This window comes from Rhinatrema bivittatum, chromosome 7, assembly GCF_901001135.1.
Source record: "Rhinatrema bivittatum chromosome 7, aRhiBiv1.1, whole genome shotgun sequence".
In the NCBI taxonomy this organism is placed as follows: Eukaryota; Metazoa; Chordata; class Amphibia; order Gymnophiona; family Rhinatrematidae; genus Rhinatrema; species Rhinatrema bivittatum.
The window spans coordinates 198489801-198507874 of record NC_042621.1 but is presented as its reverse complement, the minus strand read 5'-3'; the positions used below and the strand labels follow the sequence as shown (position 1 = coordinate 198507874).

At 44.9% G+C, this 18074-nt stretch overlaps 1 protein-coding gene across 1 annotated transcript in view; it reads right to left on the bottom strand.

Moving 5' to 3' along the window:
• The window catches only part of RTKN2 (rhotekin 2), a 197841-nt gene that overhangs the window by 47634 nt on the left and 132133 nt on the right, over positions 1-18074 (bottom strand). The window contains exons 8-9 of the mRNA XM_029609740.1: positions 17115-17221; positions 933-1064 (exon numbers count right to left, since the gene is read on the bottom strand). Of these exons, the coding sequence (XP_029465600.1) occupies positions 933-1064; positions 17115-17221 (239 nt within the window). The remainder of the gene's footprint in view (positions 1-932; positions 1065-17114; positions 17222-18074) is intronic.

Here is an 18074-nt window from a genome sequence, read left to right as displayed (position 1 = left end):
GATCCTGCCAGGTACTTGTGATCTGGATTGACAACTTTTGGAAACAGTATACTGGGCTTGATAGACTTAGTCTAACCCAGTAATACAAGTCTTATGTTCTTTTTCACTCAATGCAAAATTAAGCTCCAAAATGCATTGCCAAATGTGTTTAAAAAAAGGTTTTGACAAGTTGCTGGAGGAGAAATACATAAACTGCTATTAATCAAGCTGACTTAAGAACAGCCACTGCTTATTACCAGCATTAGTGGCATAGGATTTATTTAATGTTTGGGTACTTTTCAGATACTTGTATCCTGGATTGGCCACTGTTGCAAAAGGATGTTGGGCAAAATAGATTCTTGGGCTGACCCAGTATGGCAACTTCTTATGTTAACCGGGATATATTCTTAGCTAAGAAGTGTAGATCAGAATTTATCTTTTATGTATCATCACCTATGTTACTATATAACCATTATTTATTTATTTGTAGGGTTTTATATACCGTTATTTGGTAGAGCCATCATAACGGTTTACAAATCTGCAATTATCATCCAACATATGAAATTATCTTACAATCAAATGGAGTTAACATAGTAGTTGGGAACAGTACACACATCTCTCCTGGTAGTCTGTAAACAGATTCCCATTGTTATTTATTTCACCCTTTTCCATCAACAGAGCTCAAAGCAGGTTACATCGACTGACGTTGGTATACCAATGTTGTGTTTTTATAAAAGTTTAAAAAGCTTACAGATATTATCTGGTTCCATGATCCTTGAAGAGCCAATTCAAAACAAAGACCACAAATAAAAAATGTTTTTAAACTTTTTTTTTCTTAAAAAAAGATATGAAAGTAAGTAAAGGTAGACAGAAGAAGAGAAGGACTCCATATAAATATATCCTTACATAATATGACTGCAGTAACCCAGTTATTTTGCTTTTTTCTCTCTTACCTTGTTAACAGGAACAGTCAGAACTGGATCTACTTTAGCTTCAATTTCTTCTGGAGTATAATAGCAAAAGAGATTACCACCTTGCAGCATACAGTACAACCTCTTCCAGTGAAGCAGGCCTCCTAATATTTGCTTTAAAAAAAAAAAATTCACTTTTTTCTTTTTTATCACCAACTCAAACAGAAAAAAAAGGTTATTTAAGTTTACTAAACATTAAGGAAAACAATTTTTTTCTAACAATCTTATTTTTGAATGGTGGTGAATATAGTTTTGGTACACTAGTCCCTGGATTTAAAATAAATCTTAAAACAACACACCAATCTGTTTCAATAGCAGAAGCTACTCCTGCTCATTTGTCTGTAATCCATGATGGAAAAGAAGGTTAAAAAGCAGGATGGCAGACTAGTGAAAATTTCTAAAATGCAAGGCATGTACTGTACATATGGCATTTAACTTCATTGAACTTAGAATTCCTTTTGTTGTTGCACTTCATTTTAACAAAGTGAATTACCTGACACTGAATAATAGCCTCACAGAAAGGACTAGCATATTTGTTTTCCCACACGAATATGGGTTAATAAGTAAGCCAAGATGATCAGTGGTGAGACCTCACCTCGAGTACTGTGTTCAGTTCTGGAGGCCATATGTCAGAAAAGATAGAGATAAGATAGAAGCGGCCCAAAGAAAGGCAATCAAAATGGTGCATGATCTGCACCAAGAGGAATATGAGCAAATACTTGAAGACCTAACAATGTATACCCTAGAGGAAGCATGGGATATGTGATAGGGATTTAAATACCTGTAAGGTATTAAAAGTACTCAAGAAACCAACAATTTTCCAATGGAAAGGAAGCTATAGAACTAGGAGGAGTATTAATATGACGCTCCAAGGGGGTAGAAAAAATAAAAATCAGGAAATATTTTTCACGGAAAGGGTGGTAGATGCCTGGGAGATGGTAAAGACAGGAATAGTAATAGAATTCAAATAGATATGAGATAAAAACAAAGATCTCTAGTGACAAGAGGATGAAAAGGAAGAACTGAGGTAACCTATGCTAACTTTTCTGCATGGGGCTAACCTGCAAGGTGTCCTGTAGTTTACAAACTCACTTTGCTGAGGAGACTGGATGGGCCAATTTGGTCTTCATCTGCTATTATTTACTATTTTACTAAGTTACATGAATGAAAAGCAGAAAATGGCTATTGAAGAAAACAAAAATAGTTTTAGTGACTCACTTTCCGTAGCCCTGGAATTAAATTTCTCACATTCAATTACAAAAGGATGTAAACTTTGTAAAAACCCTAGATATCTACTTATAAGGCAAAAGTTACTAAAGTGCGCTAAAACTTGCAAATATAAGTACCAGCATAAGCTAGATGTTCGCTCTCTAATAGCACTTTAGCTTTTGTGAGTTTATGCACAAAAACCATGCTGAGGTAATGAGATGAAAAATTATGTACAACACCTCATTAACTATTAACACAGCAATAAAGTATGTGTGTTAACTGCTTTGCAAACATATCACTAGAAAATTAACTGCACCTCAGGAGATGCAGTTAGGTTTTTGCGATAAAGTCTGTAGGTAAAGTATATGCATAGTTTACTGTCTGGTTTGTATGTCATTAACATTGCCCATTTGTATGCACTGGAGCAGTGTTAATCGCAACAGTGATCATAATATAATAAAATTTGACATATTCACTGACGGGTGACTACTAAGGAAAATGACTGCAGTAGTATTTAATTATAAAAAGAGAAACTATGATAAAATGAGGAAATTTGTTAGAAAAAAAACCTGAAAGGAGCAATCCACGACATTAAAAGCCTGCAGGAGGCATGAACACTGTTTAAAATTACCATCCTTGAGGCCCAGACAAAATGTATTCTGTGCATTAATAAAGGTCAAAGGAAAACCGAATGACTTCCAGTGTGGTTTAATAGTGAGGTGAAAGAGGCAATTAAAGCCAAAAGGGTATCATCCAAAAACAGAAAGTAGATCGAAATTAGGAAAATAGGGAAGAGCATAAGCACTAGCAAGTTAGATGTAGAAACAAACATGTCGGTAGAAAAAGACCGTATGGCCCATCTAGTTTGCCCATATGCCCAATTAATTTAGTTTTATAATTCTCATCACGGCTTCAGAGATCCCTTGTATTTATCCCATGCATTCTTGAATTCAGAAACTGTTTTTGTCTCCACAACTCTCTACTGGCAAGCTATACCATGCATATGCCACTCTCTCTGTAATGAAATATTTCCTAAGATTACACCTAAGTCTACCCCCTTTCACCCTTATCCCATAAACCCTCATTCTAGGTGTCAGAACAGGGCTGGGGAGGTGGCCACAGTGGCCATGGTCCTCCCCTCCAAATTTCTGCTGACAACTGGAGAAGCTCATTAGTGGCAATGGATGGCACATTATTTCCTGTATGCGGCTTACACCCACAGCACTGCAACAATCCCTTCACTCACCCTCCCTGCTCCTATAGAATTGAAGGATTGCGGCTTTGCAGTGCGGACTGCTTCCTCCTTCCCAGCTGCTGGCGCCTGAATGACAGCTGACAGCGAGGAGGAAAAAGCAGCCTGTGCTGCAAGGCCATGATCCTCGGACTGTTTGAAGCATGGAAGGTGAGAGGGTTGCAACAGTGCTGGGATTTGGTGGCAGAAAAGAAATAATGCACTGGCCCCCTGTGATGAATGAGGGGATTGTGGGGGAGCATGAGTAGTGACTTAATGAGAAGGTAAGGGAGGGGGAACAAGATTTCTGGGGAGTAGGAGGTCTGGGAGGTGAAAGGGGGCTGGGGAGCAAGATTACCAGGAAGTGAGGTTTCTGGGATGGGAGAGGGGTCTGGAGAGCAAGACTGCTGGAAAGTGGGGGTCTGGGAAGATGAGTGAGTGAGTGAGTGAGAGAGAAATAAAATATCCCAGATATTTTAAATATTTAATAGTTTAAATATTTAATAGTTTAATTATTTGATGTGTCCGCTGTTATTTTTAACTCTATTTTTAAATTTCCAAGGCATACAGAGGCATAACACACATCAAGCTCAACAGTTTCTATATAGGGCTCTAGAGTTCTGTTTTCAATAGAAGGTGCATTGGTCTTCTAGGACCTGTTGTAATATTTGCAATGCTGCTCTTTCCTGGGTAGAGTTATTGCTGTTTGAGGCTTGGGAGTTAGTGTTATTTCGATGCAGATTTGTCTCTCAAGTTTAACTGTATTCTAGGCAGGATGCGATAGCTTTTACTGCACTGTAAGTATAAAAATACTGTACATGAGCTATTGGGAATGTAGGACTCATCTTCAGATGTGAGTGTCTGATCTGACATCTAAAGAAGTGGCCTATGTAATATTAAAAGCTTTTGTACAATATTTTTAGGTACATGTGCATTCACTGAATTACTGTCCTGCATTTATCCTATTTTCAATTTACATATGACAGTACTGTATTTCCTTTACTATTTAAAAAATCTACTTGCAAACATAATAGTATATTTTTCAGTGTGTTTAAATTTTAAAATTATATATGGGGGTGCCAAAGGAAGTATCCACCTCATGTGCCAAATATTTTAAGTATGCTACTGCCCCACCCCCCCTTTAGCACCCCATATCCCTTCCCCATCTCCTCTCTTTTACTCTCAACCCCTTGTCCCATCCCCTTCTCCTCTCACTCCTACTCACCTCCCACAAGAAAAACAAAGGTTCAGCAGACCAAACATAGTACCATATTATGTGGGTGCAGGAGTTACGTAACAGCCCTCACTCCCCACAAGAGTGATGACTGAGCTCTCCTTAGTATAGGAGGAAATGCAAGTCTTTTTCTAGTGCTCCTTTGTTGTACTGCATGCAGAGTTTGGCTTCTTGAGGTTATCAATCTAGTTTGTGTCTGCATATTTCTGTTTTTAATTTGTGATCACTTATTTTGTATTTGTTGAGGGTCATTTTGCATGTGTGCGATTACAGTGAGGTATTCTGCTAGCATGTAGATCCTGTGTAGGAGTTCTGTAGTGGTCTTGTTCATTGTGTTTTCCCAACAGGGCTGTCTAATCATAGGTAGAGTTGTTGCTCTTCGAGTCTTGTGAGTTAGTGCTGCTGTATGGCAGGTTTGCTACATAGGTGCTGAGTGTTTAGTTACCAGGATTTTGTATTTCACAATGTGCCCGGTAGTGTGTTTGTTATTTAGAGGACACCAGAAATGTTTTGTATGGTGAGGTGAAGGGGGAAATATCCTACTCTGCCCCCATTGTTAGAGGGCTGTGTGTATGTTCAGGGATTATCTGTGATGACAGAGTCACATGATACTGACATAAGGACATAACTCAGATTGACAGATGAAAGAACAAATCATCAGAACCGGATGGTACTCCCCAGAATTTTGAAATTGCAGACAGTTTTTGGTGATTTGCAACCTATCATTTAAAACAGCCACAGTACCAGAAAACTGGAGGGTAGCCAACGTGATGCCAATTTTGGGATGCATGGGTGATCCAGAAAACTATAGACTGGCGAGTCTGATATTTGTGCCAGGCAAAGTGGTAGAAGCTATTCTTAAATAAATTACTGACTACATAGACAGCATGGTTTAATAGGGAGGGTCAACATGGGTTTTGCAAAGGGAAGTCTTGCTGTACCAATTTACTAGATGTTTTTGAGGGTGTAAAATATGCTGATAAAGGCGAGCTGGGTGGTAGTATATTTGAATTTTCAGAAGGCATTTGACAATTTCCCTCATGAAAGAATCCTCTGGAAATTGGGAGGTCATGGGATCAGAGGCAGTGTTTTACTGTGGATTGGTAACTGGATAAAAGACAGGAAACACAGAGGGTAGGACTAAATAGTCAGTTTTCCGAATGGAGAAAATAATTAGTGAAGTGCCCCAAGGGTCTATAATGGGACCTGTACTATTTAGCATATTCATAAGTGATCTGGAGAAAAAGCGAGGTGAACAAATTTGCAAATGACACAAAATTGTTTAGCATCGGATTGTGAAGAACTGCAGCAGGATCTTGTGAGACTAGGAAACTAGGCTTCTAAATGGCAGATGCAATTTGATGTGGACAAGTGCAAAGTAATGCACATAGGAAAATAATCCCAACTACAAGTACATAATGCTGGGTTCCATGTTAGGAGTCTTTGTGGACAATATCTTGAAATATTTGTTCAATGCACAGCAGTGGCAGTCATAAAGGCAAATAGAATGTTAGAAATTATTTGGAAAGGAAAAGAAAACAGCTGAGAATATCATGATGCAACCCACTTTGAGTGTTTGCAGTTCTGGTCACACCATCTACATAGTGGACATAGGAGAGGTAGAGAAAAGGGTAATAAAAATGATCAAAGGGGATGGAAAAGCTCCCTTATGGAGAAAGGCAAAAAAAAAAAAATGTTAGGGCTCTTTAACTTGGAAAGAGACAATAGAGGGAATAGGACTGAAATTTATAAAATCGTGAGAGGGATGTAACAGGTGAATAGGGAACAGTTATTTACCCTTTCAAACACGCTGAGGTAGATCTTAAAAAAGTACGCCGGATTTTATAAGATATGCGCGTATCTTATAAAATCCAGGGTCGGCGCGCGCAAGGCTGCGCAAAATCGGCAGCCTGCGCGCACCGAGCCGCACAGCCTGCCTCCGTTCCATCCGAGGCCGCTCCGAAATCGGAGCGGCCTCAGAGGGAACTTTCCTTCTGAGTCCCCCCACTTTCCCCTCCCTTCCCCTATCTACCCCACCCCCCAGCCCTACCTAAATCCCCCCCCTACCTTTTGTTGTGCAAGTTACGCCTGCTTGAAGCAGGCGTAACTTGCGTGCAGTGCCGGGGGACTCGGGACCGCCCTCCCGGCCCGCCCCCAAACCATCACCATGCTCCCGGACCTGCCCCGGACACGCCCCCTCCCGCAAAGCCCCGGGACTTAGCGCTCGCCGGGCTTTTAAAATCTAGCCCTAAGTCTAGGGGGACAATCTATGAAACTAGCAACCAGCAGATTTAAAACAATTCACGGGAAGTATTTTTTCACTCAGTGCACAATTAAACTATGGAATCTATTGCCAGAAGAACATGGTCAAGGCAACTAACATAGTGGGGTTCAAAAGAGGATTGAAGAAGTTCCTGAAGGAACAGTCCATAAACAGTTATTAGCCAGGTAGAATTGGAAAAGCCAGCATTTTTGCCTGGGAATGAGCTACAAGAAATAGATCAGCTATTAGGAATCTGATGGGTACTTGTGACCCGGACTGGGCACTGTCTGACAAAATGCTGGGCTCGATGGACCTTAGTCTGACCCAGCATGGCATTTATGTTCCTATGTTACTTTAGTACATTGCCCTCCAAGAATGCATTCATAGAGTATATTCTGTTCAAAACACATCTCAGCAGACAAGAACTTTCCAGCAACATGTAGGTAAAATTGAATTGCTAATCTGTAGCAGGGGTTCTCTGTAAAACAAAGGATAAATTGGACTTAACAAGTGAGCAATGGCATCAGATGGCACAGACACAGCTCTAGAGTTCAGAAATGTTTCTGTGAATATGCAGAAGCTCCTGCACATGGCAGCTGCTTCATGAGCTCCACTCTCTAGAGATTAACCATAGCAATTGACTCTTCAGGAAGGTAAGCAAGCAATATATGGTTGATTTATCCTGCTGTCTACAGAGAATCTGTTAAGCCATTTTGCTTTCTCCCTCAACAAGAAGGGTTAAATCAGCCATAATGAGTAGGAAGTCCAAAGCTGAGGGCTGACTTAACAGGGCCTTTTAACTTACAGACATCCCAGACCCCGTACAGAGTAGAGGCCAACTGGGTGAATAAACTGTGCAGAATTACTTGTCCAAAATTTACCATCTCTCTCAGACATAGTGTTCAGACAATAGTGGGACGATGTGAATGGATTATCAAAACATCTTTGCAGATGAATTCAATAGAAGAGGCCTTCAGGAGAGCTACCGAGCTTGCTTGTACTTGATAAATCTTGACAGAGCACGTAAGCCAGCCACAGTATAGCAGCGAACTGTACAATCTGCTAGCCAACTGGGAAAGGTCCTCTTTGCTACTTCCTTGTCCAATCCATTGGGATTAAAGGACACAAACTGCAGGATGGCGGGTGTGTTTCCTAAGGACTAACATCCTGCTGTCCTAGGAGAATACCTGTTACAGGTAAGCAACTTTTCTTTCTCCCAGGACAAACAGGATGGTAGCTCTCACAAATGGGTGAATAGACACCAAACTACGTACCAATGGGCACAACAACAGAGGTGCTGTTGGTAACATCGGGAACAGCCTGAACCTAAAATAGGGCCATAGGTAGGAAGAGTTGGATTCACAGCTGAAAGATTTCTGAGTCCCCGTTCAGAAAATGAGCAGCGAAGTTGTGGAGAGAACTCCACGTCGCAGCCTTTGAGCTCTCTCCCATGGGAACCACACACAGGCGGGCCACAGTAGTGGCCATGGCCCTAACAGAATGAGCTGTGACGTGGCCCACCAGTTGCAGCCCTGCCTGGTCATAGCTAAAGGTGATGCATTCGGCTAGCCAGGCGGAAAGAATCTGCTTGATAACAGCCATATCCAGCCTGGTAAGAGACAAACAGTTGGGTGGATTGTCTATGGCCTGCTGTCCAGTCCAGGTAGAAGGTCAATGCTCTTTTACAATCCAGTGTGTGCAGCACCCTTTCCCCTGTGTTGGAATGAGGCCTAGGGAAAAAAGTGGGCAGGACAATGGACTGGTTAAGGTGGAATTCCGTAACCACCTTCAGCAAGATCATAGGGTGCATTCATAGGACTACCTGGTCACGGAAAAACCTTGTGTAGGGCGGAAAAGTCACCAATGGATGCAGCTCACTGACCCTGCATGCAGATGTGATTGCTATCAGAAATATGACATTCCAGGTCAAATACTTAAGAGCAGAGGAGAGTAGTGGCTCAAACAGCTGTCTCTTCAGCTGGGCCAGCACCACATTTAGGTCCCAGGACACCTCAGGGGCCCGTAGGGGAGGCCACAGTTGAAGCAATCCATGCATGAAACGCCCTTCAAGGGGTTTGCAGAGATGGGTGAGCCATCTACCACCTGGTGGTACGCACTTATGGCACTCAGGGGCGTCCAAAGTTGGTTTTAAGCCTGATCTCCAAAGGGTGCAGCAGGTAAGCCAGGATGTCCTGGGTCAGACAGGAGAAGGAACCTAGGCCCTTCTGCTCACACCAGATTGTAAACCTCCTCCACTTCAAAGCATAAGACTTCCTGGTGGAAGGTTTTCTTGAGGCTTCCAGGACCAGAGACATGTCCTCAGAGAGATTCAGAGGCTGCAGGATCAACTTTTCAACATCCAGGCCAACAGGGACAGGGCCCCGGAGATGGGGTGGCATATCCTGTGTAAGGAGGTCTGGCACAGTCCCCAGATGGACTGAGACCCGCTGGGAGAGATCCCACAGTAGTGGGAACCAGACTTGTCTAGGTCAATGGAGAACAACGAGGATCATGGTTCCCTGGTCCTGACAAAACTTTGAGTCTTCATCACCAACGGAAGTGGAGAGTATGCACACAGGTGGCCCACCCCCCCCAGTGGAGTGCAAAGGCATATGTGGCTGGCCGGCCGACCATCTGACCTGGGCAGGCAGCAGTACTGAGGAGATTTCCTGTTGCAGGGGGAAGCAAATAGATCCACATCTGAGGTTCCCCAGAGATGAAAAATCGGGTCCACCACCTCCTGCTTTAGGGACCACTTGTGGGCCCGGAAGGTGTGACTTAACCCGTCTACTAGGGTGTTCTCTGCTCCCACCAAGAACACGGCCCGGAACAACATCCCCGAGACAGGGCCCAGCTCCAGATCTGTACCACCTCCTGACAAAGGAGAAAGGACGTGGTGCCCCCTTGCTTGTTTATATACACATGGCCACCTGATTGTCTGTCCAAATGAGGATCTCCTTGTTGGACAGCCTATACCGGAAGGCCCAGAGTGCATAATGGATCACTCTTAGCTCCAGGAAGTTTATCTGATACTGAGCTTCCGAACTGGTCCAAAGGCCTTGGGTGAGGAGGCCATCCAAATGGGCACCTCAGCCCAGGTAAGATGCATCCATGGTAAGCACCACCTGGTGAAGGGGACCTGAAAAAGGCACCCCCTGTTCCAGATTGGATGGGGACCTCCTCCAAGCCAGGGAAGCCCTGAGAGAGGGGGAAACCTGGATGCGGACTTGAAGGCCCTGAGTAGCCTGCCGCCATTGGGAGCATAGGGTCCACTGGGCTCAACGCATACGCACGCAGATGAACGAGTGACATGGAGCATCAAGGCCACGTGTCCCAAAAACTGCAGCATACATCGTACAGAGACCAGCCAGCAGTGATGGACCTCCTCCGTCAGGGTTAGCAGAGGGTGTGTGCCTTGACGTGGGGCAAAATGGCCTTCGCCTGTGTTGCATCCAACATAGCTTCTATGAAATTCAGCCGTGGCAGAGTTTGGATTTTGGGTAGTTGATTAGAAAACCCAAGTATTCCAACACCCGAATGGTCCAGTGTGGAGCCCGCAATGCCCGTTTGTGTGCCACCCTTGATCAGCCAGTCATCCAGATAATGAAAGACTTGGACTACCAGCTGGCACAAACAGGCACTCACCATGGCAAAACACTTTGTGAAGACCCAGGGCATGGAGGCCAGGCTGAACGGGAGCACATGGTACTCCAAATGTTGATAGCCCACCACAAAGTGGGGATACCTCCTGTGACTGGGGAGGATCTCGATGTGGGTATACACATCTGAGGTCAAGAGAGCAAAGTCAGTCTCCTCTTTGTAAGAGGGGAATCAAAGTGCCCAAGGATACTATCTTGAAACACTCTCTTGAGAAATCTGTTGAAGGCTCACAGATCGAAGATGGGACGGAGGCCTCCTGTTTTCTTTGGAATTAGAAAATAATGGGAGTAAAATACCCATCCCTGCTGCTCCTGAAGGACAGGTTCCATTGCCCTGGCCATTAGAAGGGCCCCTCTGAGCACTTCTGGATGTGAGACAGGTCCCCATTATGGGCATGGGGGAGTATCCAGCGGAACAGTCATGAGATTCAGCCTGTAGCTGTGAAGGATGATGCCCACTGAACCGAAGTTACAGCAGGCCACGGGTCCACAAAGAAATGGAGCCTGCCCCAGGCTAGTGGGTCCTCTGGTACCGGAAGAAGCGGGGCTAGCCTGGGGCGCTGGCTGAGACCTAGGGCTCCACTATTGCCAAGATCTGCCTCTGGCGCTAGTCTTCTGTGGCCGAGAGCGAGGGGCAGGAGGGTAGTACTTCTTTGGTCTGTAGAAGGGTCTCTGTGACCCTGTCCGGGAGGACCTCTTAGAAGACACCGGCAAAGCTGAAGCACCGGCCGATAAATGTCTCATGGTGATCCTTCAGCTGTGCAACCGCCTCCTTGACCATGTCACCAAATAGGTTATTGCCGGTGCAAGGCAAGTCAGCTAGCCGGTCTTGAATCTCTGGACAAAGGTCCGAGGCACAAAGCCAGGTGAGATGCCGTGCTGAAATGCCGGCCGCTGCAACTCGACCCGCCATCTCAAATAAGTCATAGGTAGCGTGTACCGTCCATGCCCTGCTGGACAAGCACTGTAAGGGCCTCCTGAGGCTGCTGCGCCAGACTATCCGCAACTTCCTGGACTCATTTCTGGAAATTACGGGTATATTGGGTCCTATATAAAAGGTAGGAGGCGATACAGGCTATCAACATGGAGCCCTGAAACACTCTCCTACCCATAGCATGCCATGCTCTGTTGTTCTTGCCAGGAGGAGCTGAGGCATGGGTTTTCGACCACTTCGCCTTCTTTAGCGCTGATTCAACTACCACCAATTGGTGGGGGGAGCTGGCGCTTCTCAAATCCCACGGTCTGCTATACAACGTACACCCCATCAGCCTTCTGGTTCACCGGGGCTACAAAGAGGGAGGGGATGCTCCCAGAGCCAAAAAGCAACTCCCTGAAGATCTTGGGAACAGGCATTGCTACAACCTCCTTTGGGGATCCACGAACTGTAGGATCTCCAGCATCTTATGGTGGGTATCTTCCTCCGTCATAAGTTGAAAGGGAATGGCTTCAGCCATTGCCCGGACAAATCTGAAGGTCAGTCATCTGGCGGAGAACGGCGGCACTCCTCCAAGGGGGGAAGGATCTGACAGAAGATCATCGGAATTCACAGACGAAGCATCAGAGGTGTCCTCCCCTCAGGGGTCATATGGGCCCCTCAGGCTCATCTCAGCTGCCTGGCGATGGGGAGCACTGGGCACATCCCTAGGCAAGGGTACCAAGGGACCCAAGGCCCAGGTCCTGGTCCCAGCAGCGCCGGACAGGGGACCCATGGAGTGGAGGGCATGGACGGGCCCTCTTCCTCGAAGGAATCCCCACAAGGACAAGTTCAGAAGCCTTGCGTTTTGGTGCCCGACAGCCCACAGAGGAATTGCAGAACGCTAGCAGTAACTGGGTCAGGAGGACACAGAGGACGACATCAAAACGGTCCAACAACGGCTCCAGCCCTGGGACTGTAGGTGGTCTCAAGGTAATCTGTGACAGTGTCAGGGAAGGCCCAGGTGGAGGGAACATCGGCTCCTTGTTGTGCAAAGCATACTCCACCACCAGGCAACTGTGCCTCAGAAGCCTCCAATGAAAGGGCAAGCTGAGATGGGAGGGAAGAGGCTAACTCCTCCTTGGAGCCCAGAGGAGGATTGACATCCAGCACCAGAACCGGTGTGGATGGCCTTGGGCCACTGGCATTGAGGGAGGATGATGCCTTCTTTTGCTGTGGCCACTTCGGAGGCAAGACGACAAGTGCCGTAGCCAGCCCAAGCCTGGCCCTGCATGCAGACGGGGACCGGTGCTTGTGCTTCCGAGACCTCCTATAGTGCTTGGCCCAGTCCTTCCCTGGTGCCAAGGATGAGGAAGATGATCCTTAAGTCCGTGACTTAGAGGAAACCGAGATTGAGCGATCCCCGGAGCAAGACTCGGGGGAGGAATGGTCATCAAGGGATCGAGGATGAATGATTCCCCTTGGTCCTTAGGCATCGATGACATCGATGCCAAAAGTGGAGTGTTTGGATTTTCCCGACCCAAAAACCTTCCCCATCTTGTTCAACCTGGCCTGACTGCCTTTTTGGGGTCATTTGAGCACACAATTCACAGCCCTAAACATCGTGCAACACCCCCCAGGAAGAGGATGCACACTTCATGTGGATATGTCAGGGGGCACCACTGGAAGCCTGAGGACCATGAGGCTCACTGGGGGACCGCAAAAGGAACGCCGCGCCAGCAGGTAAAGGAGAAGCACAAAAATACTCACTGACCGAGAAAGGAGTGGGCTACGAGAAAAAGAGCACGAGCTCCACCTCCACAAGATGATAGCTCCGCGGAAAAGAAAAGAATGAAGAGACCTCGCGTGGACAGTGGCATGCTGGGTGAGCTCAGTATGCCAGTCAAAGTCTCTAGAAACTTTGACATAATTTTTCCATGCTGGAATCCATCAGATTATGGCACCCCATGTGAGGATTATCATCCTGCTTGCCCTAGGAAAAAACTAAAGATATGGCGAATAAGAGACAAGGTACACTCTGTGTGCATAAGTGATGGCCACAAGGAACAAGACCTTCCAGATGAGAAGCTTTAGGTTCACAGACTTAAGAGGCTCGAAGGGAGATTTTATAAGTTGAGCTAAGATAATACTGAGGTCCCATGGAACTATGGTTTAACTAGAATGCCACAGAACTTTCATGAACTTGGTCACCAAAGGGCTGAGACAAAGTTGTTCCATCTACTCAGTAATGGAAAGCTGCAATGACACTTAACAGAAGGGCTGAAGCCTAATAACAAGGGGGAAGAGGAAATATTGGAGTAGGACTCTTAGATCACAAGCGAGAGGTTCCAGACAGCAGGGCTCACATCATGAAGAGAACCTCTTCAACCTGAAGTAATTAGATCTCCCAGTAGAAGGTTTCCTAGATGAGATTAGAATACCCACCCCTCCCTGGGAAGGAACAAGGAGGACACTACTATGAGCTTAACATCCATGCTGTGAGGGTCAAGGATGGAAGCTTTGGGTGGTAGAGTTTCCCATCTTCCTGGGTGATAAGTGTCTGAGACACCCTTAGCTGAATCAGGCACTAAACACACAGGACGGAAGGATAACATAATAGAAAAGGCCAAGCTAGGGCCATTAAAATAACCCTTGCCCTGTCCTGTTGAATCTTCTGGACAGTCCTGGCAATCAGTGAAATTGAAGGGTATGTATAGAGCAGGCCAATGCTCCAACTGAGCATGAAGTCGTTGAATAGATAAACATTCTCCTGGAATAGAACCAACTGATTTTCTGGTGTTCCTCTGACACAAATGAGGTTCCATAATGGAAGAACATGTCTGCAATCCTCTGCTGCAGAAATCATTCATACAGTTAAAGGACTGAGTTTATATGTCGCGTATATTCTGAACACCTGGGAGGTAAGTCACCTAGAGATATGAAATATGGTGACTGGCCCATGACCAAATCTTTAGGACCTCTTCACAGAGGGCATGTGAGCTTGTGTTTCCATGCTTATTTACTTAAAACATGGCCACCTGATTTTCCATTTGGATCAAGATTCTGTTGCTCAATAACAGGTGGGAGAAAACTTTTTAAGGCATTCCAGATGGCTCGCAGCTCCAAAAAGGTTGATTTGCAGAAGTGTTTCTGCTTTGGACAATATTCTGTGAGTCTACAAAGAGCCAGTGTAAACAACTGTTGCTAGCTCCTCTTGATGTGCTTGGGAGTCTCAGCAGAAATCCCTGGGCAAGAACTTCTGGGTCCATCCACTAGTGAAGAGATACCCACACCTCAGAAAGACATGAATAGCTGATGAGACATCAGTTGGGACAATTGATCCTACTGATCCCTGAGGGATCACTGGAGGCCACACATGAGAAGGTGAGCCAGAGGAAGCACTTGGGCTGCTACTGCCAGGTGACCCAGCTGGACAAGGACAGACATTGCTGATGTCCAGTCCCACTGCAGCAAGGACTTTGCCTTCTAAACTGGCAGGAGGGCTTTCTCCTGAAGCGATTTGAACCAGGATCCTATAAGCTGATCCTCTGGGATGGGACCAGGTTGGACTTGGGAAAACTGGCAATGAATCCCAATGTCTGAAAAAGATGAATCGTAGTGCAGAGGGACTCCAATAATGCCTGCCGTGGAGGAGCCTGCCACCAACCATTCACCCACGTTTGGGAATACACAGATTCCCTGCTACGACGACTGCCATGCACTTTATGAATACTTGCAGTGCAGCCGAGAGACCAAACAGACACTTTGTACTGATAGTGCATATCTTCCACCACAAATCTTCAATGAGTGGGGTGAATGGGGATGGAAGTATATTCAACCTTCAGGTGCAGAATACACAGCCAGTCCTCTGGTTGAATGAATAGCGAATTGTCTGGATTATATTCATCTTGAAACTTTTCTGAACCAGCAGCTTATTCAAATTCCAGAGGCCTAGTATGGACTTTTACTCACCCAACTTCTTGGGAATCAATAAGTACTGGAGTAGAACCCCATGTCAAAATCACAAGTATATGCAGACTAAGGCCTTCTGACGCAGAAGTTTGGAGCAGCAGCCAGGGATGTTGAAAAGGAACTCTGTGGCACAGGCATTTGGGTCTGGGAAATACTTTGCACCAATGCGCTTCATTGACCAGATTCAGGATGAATCATAGCCACTGGTAAAGACTCTCTCTGCGCCTTAGCTCTCCTTTCTATCATTGATGGCTGTATTCCTCTAGGTGTCGAGATGCTCCTCACAAAACTGAAGGTGCCCTGGCTGGCACCAAGACCACAAGATTGGGGTAGAACAAAATTACTCAATGCCATGGAGCTCTGCCATTCTGTGGAAGTCGCCACCATCTGTGGTGAGGAACTCATCAAGGAAACTGAAGACGCCTACTCCAATGCATATTTCAGTGAATGGCATAATCTCTCTTAGCACCAAGAGAGCTGGCTCCGAAGGGGATCCCTTGTGCTGCTTAGGTGTTCTTCTCTGTGTCTTTCCCTGTACTTTAGGCTTCAATGCAAAGCTTGAACCTTCACCAGTGCAGATCTGTGAGACAATGCCAATAGAGGGGGAGCCTTCCCAGCAAATGGGGGGAGACCAACTCCCGATGTGATCTTCAATGTTTCTTATGGTACTGTAAATCCAAAGAGGCCTCACTCCAGGAAGTACAGTGGCTGTGTTGCCCAACATCATGTCAAGATTTCTGGTCTTTACCTGGCTTTGCAACTCTCATGTCCTTTGTCTTCTAACCATGGAACTGAAGTGTATGTGAGGACGTTCTGCCATATCAGGTACAGCCTGAGATATCGTGGTTTGGTCCCAGGCAATAGTAGCAGATGGCGTGCGAGTCAATGAAGGACATGCAACACTCACACTTGCAAACCATAAATTCACTGATGGATGTCTCCATACCTATAAAAGTTTTTTTAGGCTAAGACTAATAAACCCTTTAATGCAGCTACTGAAGTAGCACCATGAAAGTATTAACAGAAAACAGGGAAAAAAAAGCCAAAAGACAAGAGAAAGAATGGAATCTGTCCATATGGTAAATCAGAAGACAGAGGGTCATGAGGAAGCAGCTGCACATGGGAATCCCCACATAGGCTCAAATATTTCTGAACTCTGATAGCTAGGTCTCTGCCAGAATATAGGGAGTGTGCACTGTCAGTAGCTCCTACTGTGAGAACAAAGTCACCTGGGACAATCCTGTGCGTGACCCATTGGTGTGGGAACTCAGATCCCAAGTTGATTCCCAACAGAGAATCAGTCCCACCAGGACCAATCACCCAGAACCCCCATCCCCCACACACAAGACTTGGCTTACACCTAAAGCCTTCCTGGGAGCAGCCTACTTGTAGCTATAGCACCAGCCAACGTCTATGCCATCTGCTACAGACAGATAGATACTGAAAAGCTGAAGGTACCACCAGACCCCCATAGGGGGAGTGAAGTCAACTTTGAGCTGTTTTTCTTTGTTTCCATCTGCTAGCAGAGGAGATGTAACCTACTTGTCTGGAATGGTCTAGCATGAACAATAATGAATAAAACATGAAGATAATACAACCATAATTCTTTTCTTTTAATTGTGATAAATTTATCGAACACAATCAAAATACATTCTAAAAGGAATTAAGCATTTAATGTCTTACCTGCTGGTTAAGTAATCCTACGATGGAAGCTTCTGTCATGAAGATAGGTTGTGCAACCAAACGGCAACACATACTGCCATAAAGAGGAAGCCAAAAGGAAGAAGTCTCTGCAATAAAAAGCTCACTCAGCTAAGATATCAGAGTATCCATATGTAATCCGCATTACATTTTCCTTAATATGACTTTAACCTAAACAATTTCTTCCAATAGTTTTGTGAACAGCAAATTACCTCTTTATGCAAAATTTAAGATCTATTGGGTTTTATTTTCTATTTATCCTTGCTTTACATTTTATTTTTGGATATGATTAGTCTCTCTCAAAACAAGAAATGACTTGTGTAGCTGACATTTCTGCAGAAAAAGAAAAGGAATGCAACCAGGTCTGTTTACAGACAATCCACAATGAACAGTTGTCAGATATATCATTATCTGTATACATTTGGTTCAAAAACTTGATAAGTTTGCATAGTTCATTTATCCAGAAACCCAGACCTGTTTACCGTCCTTAAGGACTGGAATTGAGCACACTTTCAGGCCGATGCAGTACTGTGGGCTCAGGCTAGCGCACTGTTAACCCGCGGTTGGATGCATGTTTTGGATGTGCGTCCATAACCCCTTATGCAATAAGGGGATTAGCGCATACAAAATGCACATCCAAACCAGCACATAGCGGTCATCACATAGTTAATAGCCTCATCAGCATGAATTATTACCCATTTATTTAAAAAAAAAAAAAAAAAATAAGTGTGCGCCTGACGCACATTTTTACTCTCAAAAATAGAGGAGCACATAAAATTAACAGAAAAGCAGAAAAAAGAAAATTATTCCTTACCTGCTAATTTTCGTTTCTGTTAACAGAAAAGCAGAAAATACTGCTTTTCTATAATTCCTCCAATTTAATATCATGGCGATATTAAGTCAGTGAAACAAAAAAAAGGAGCTAAAAAAAAAAAGTCCTAT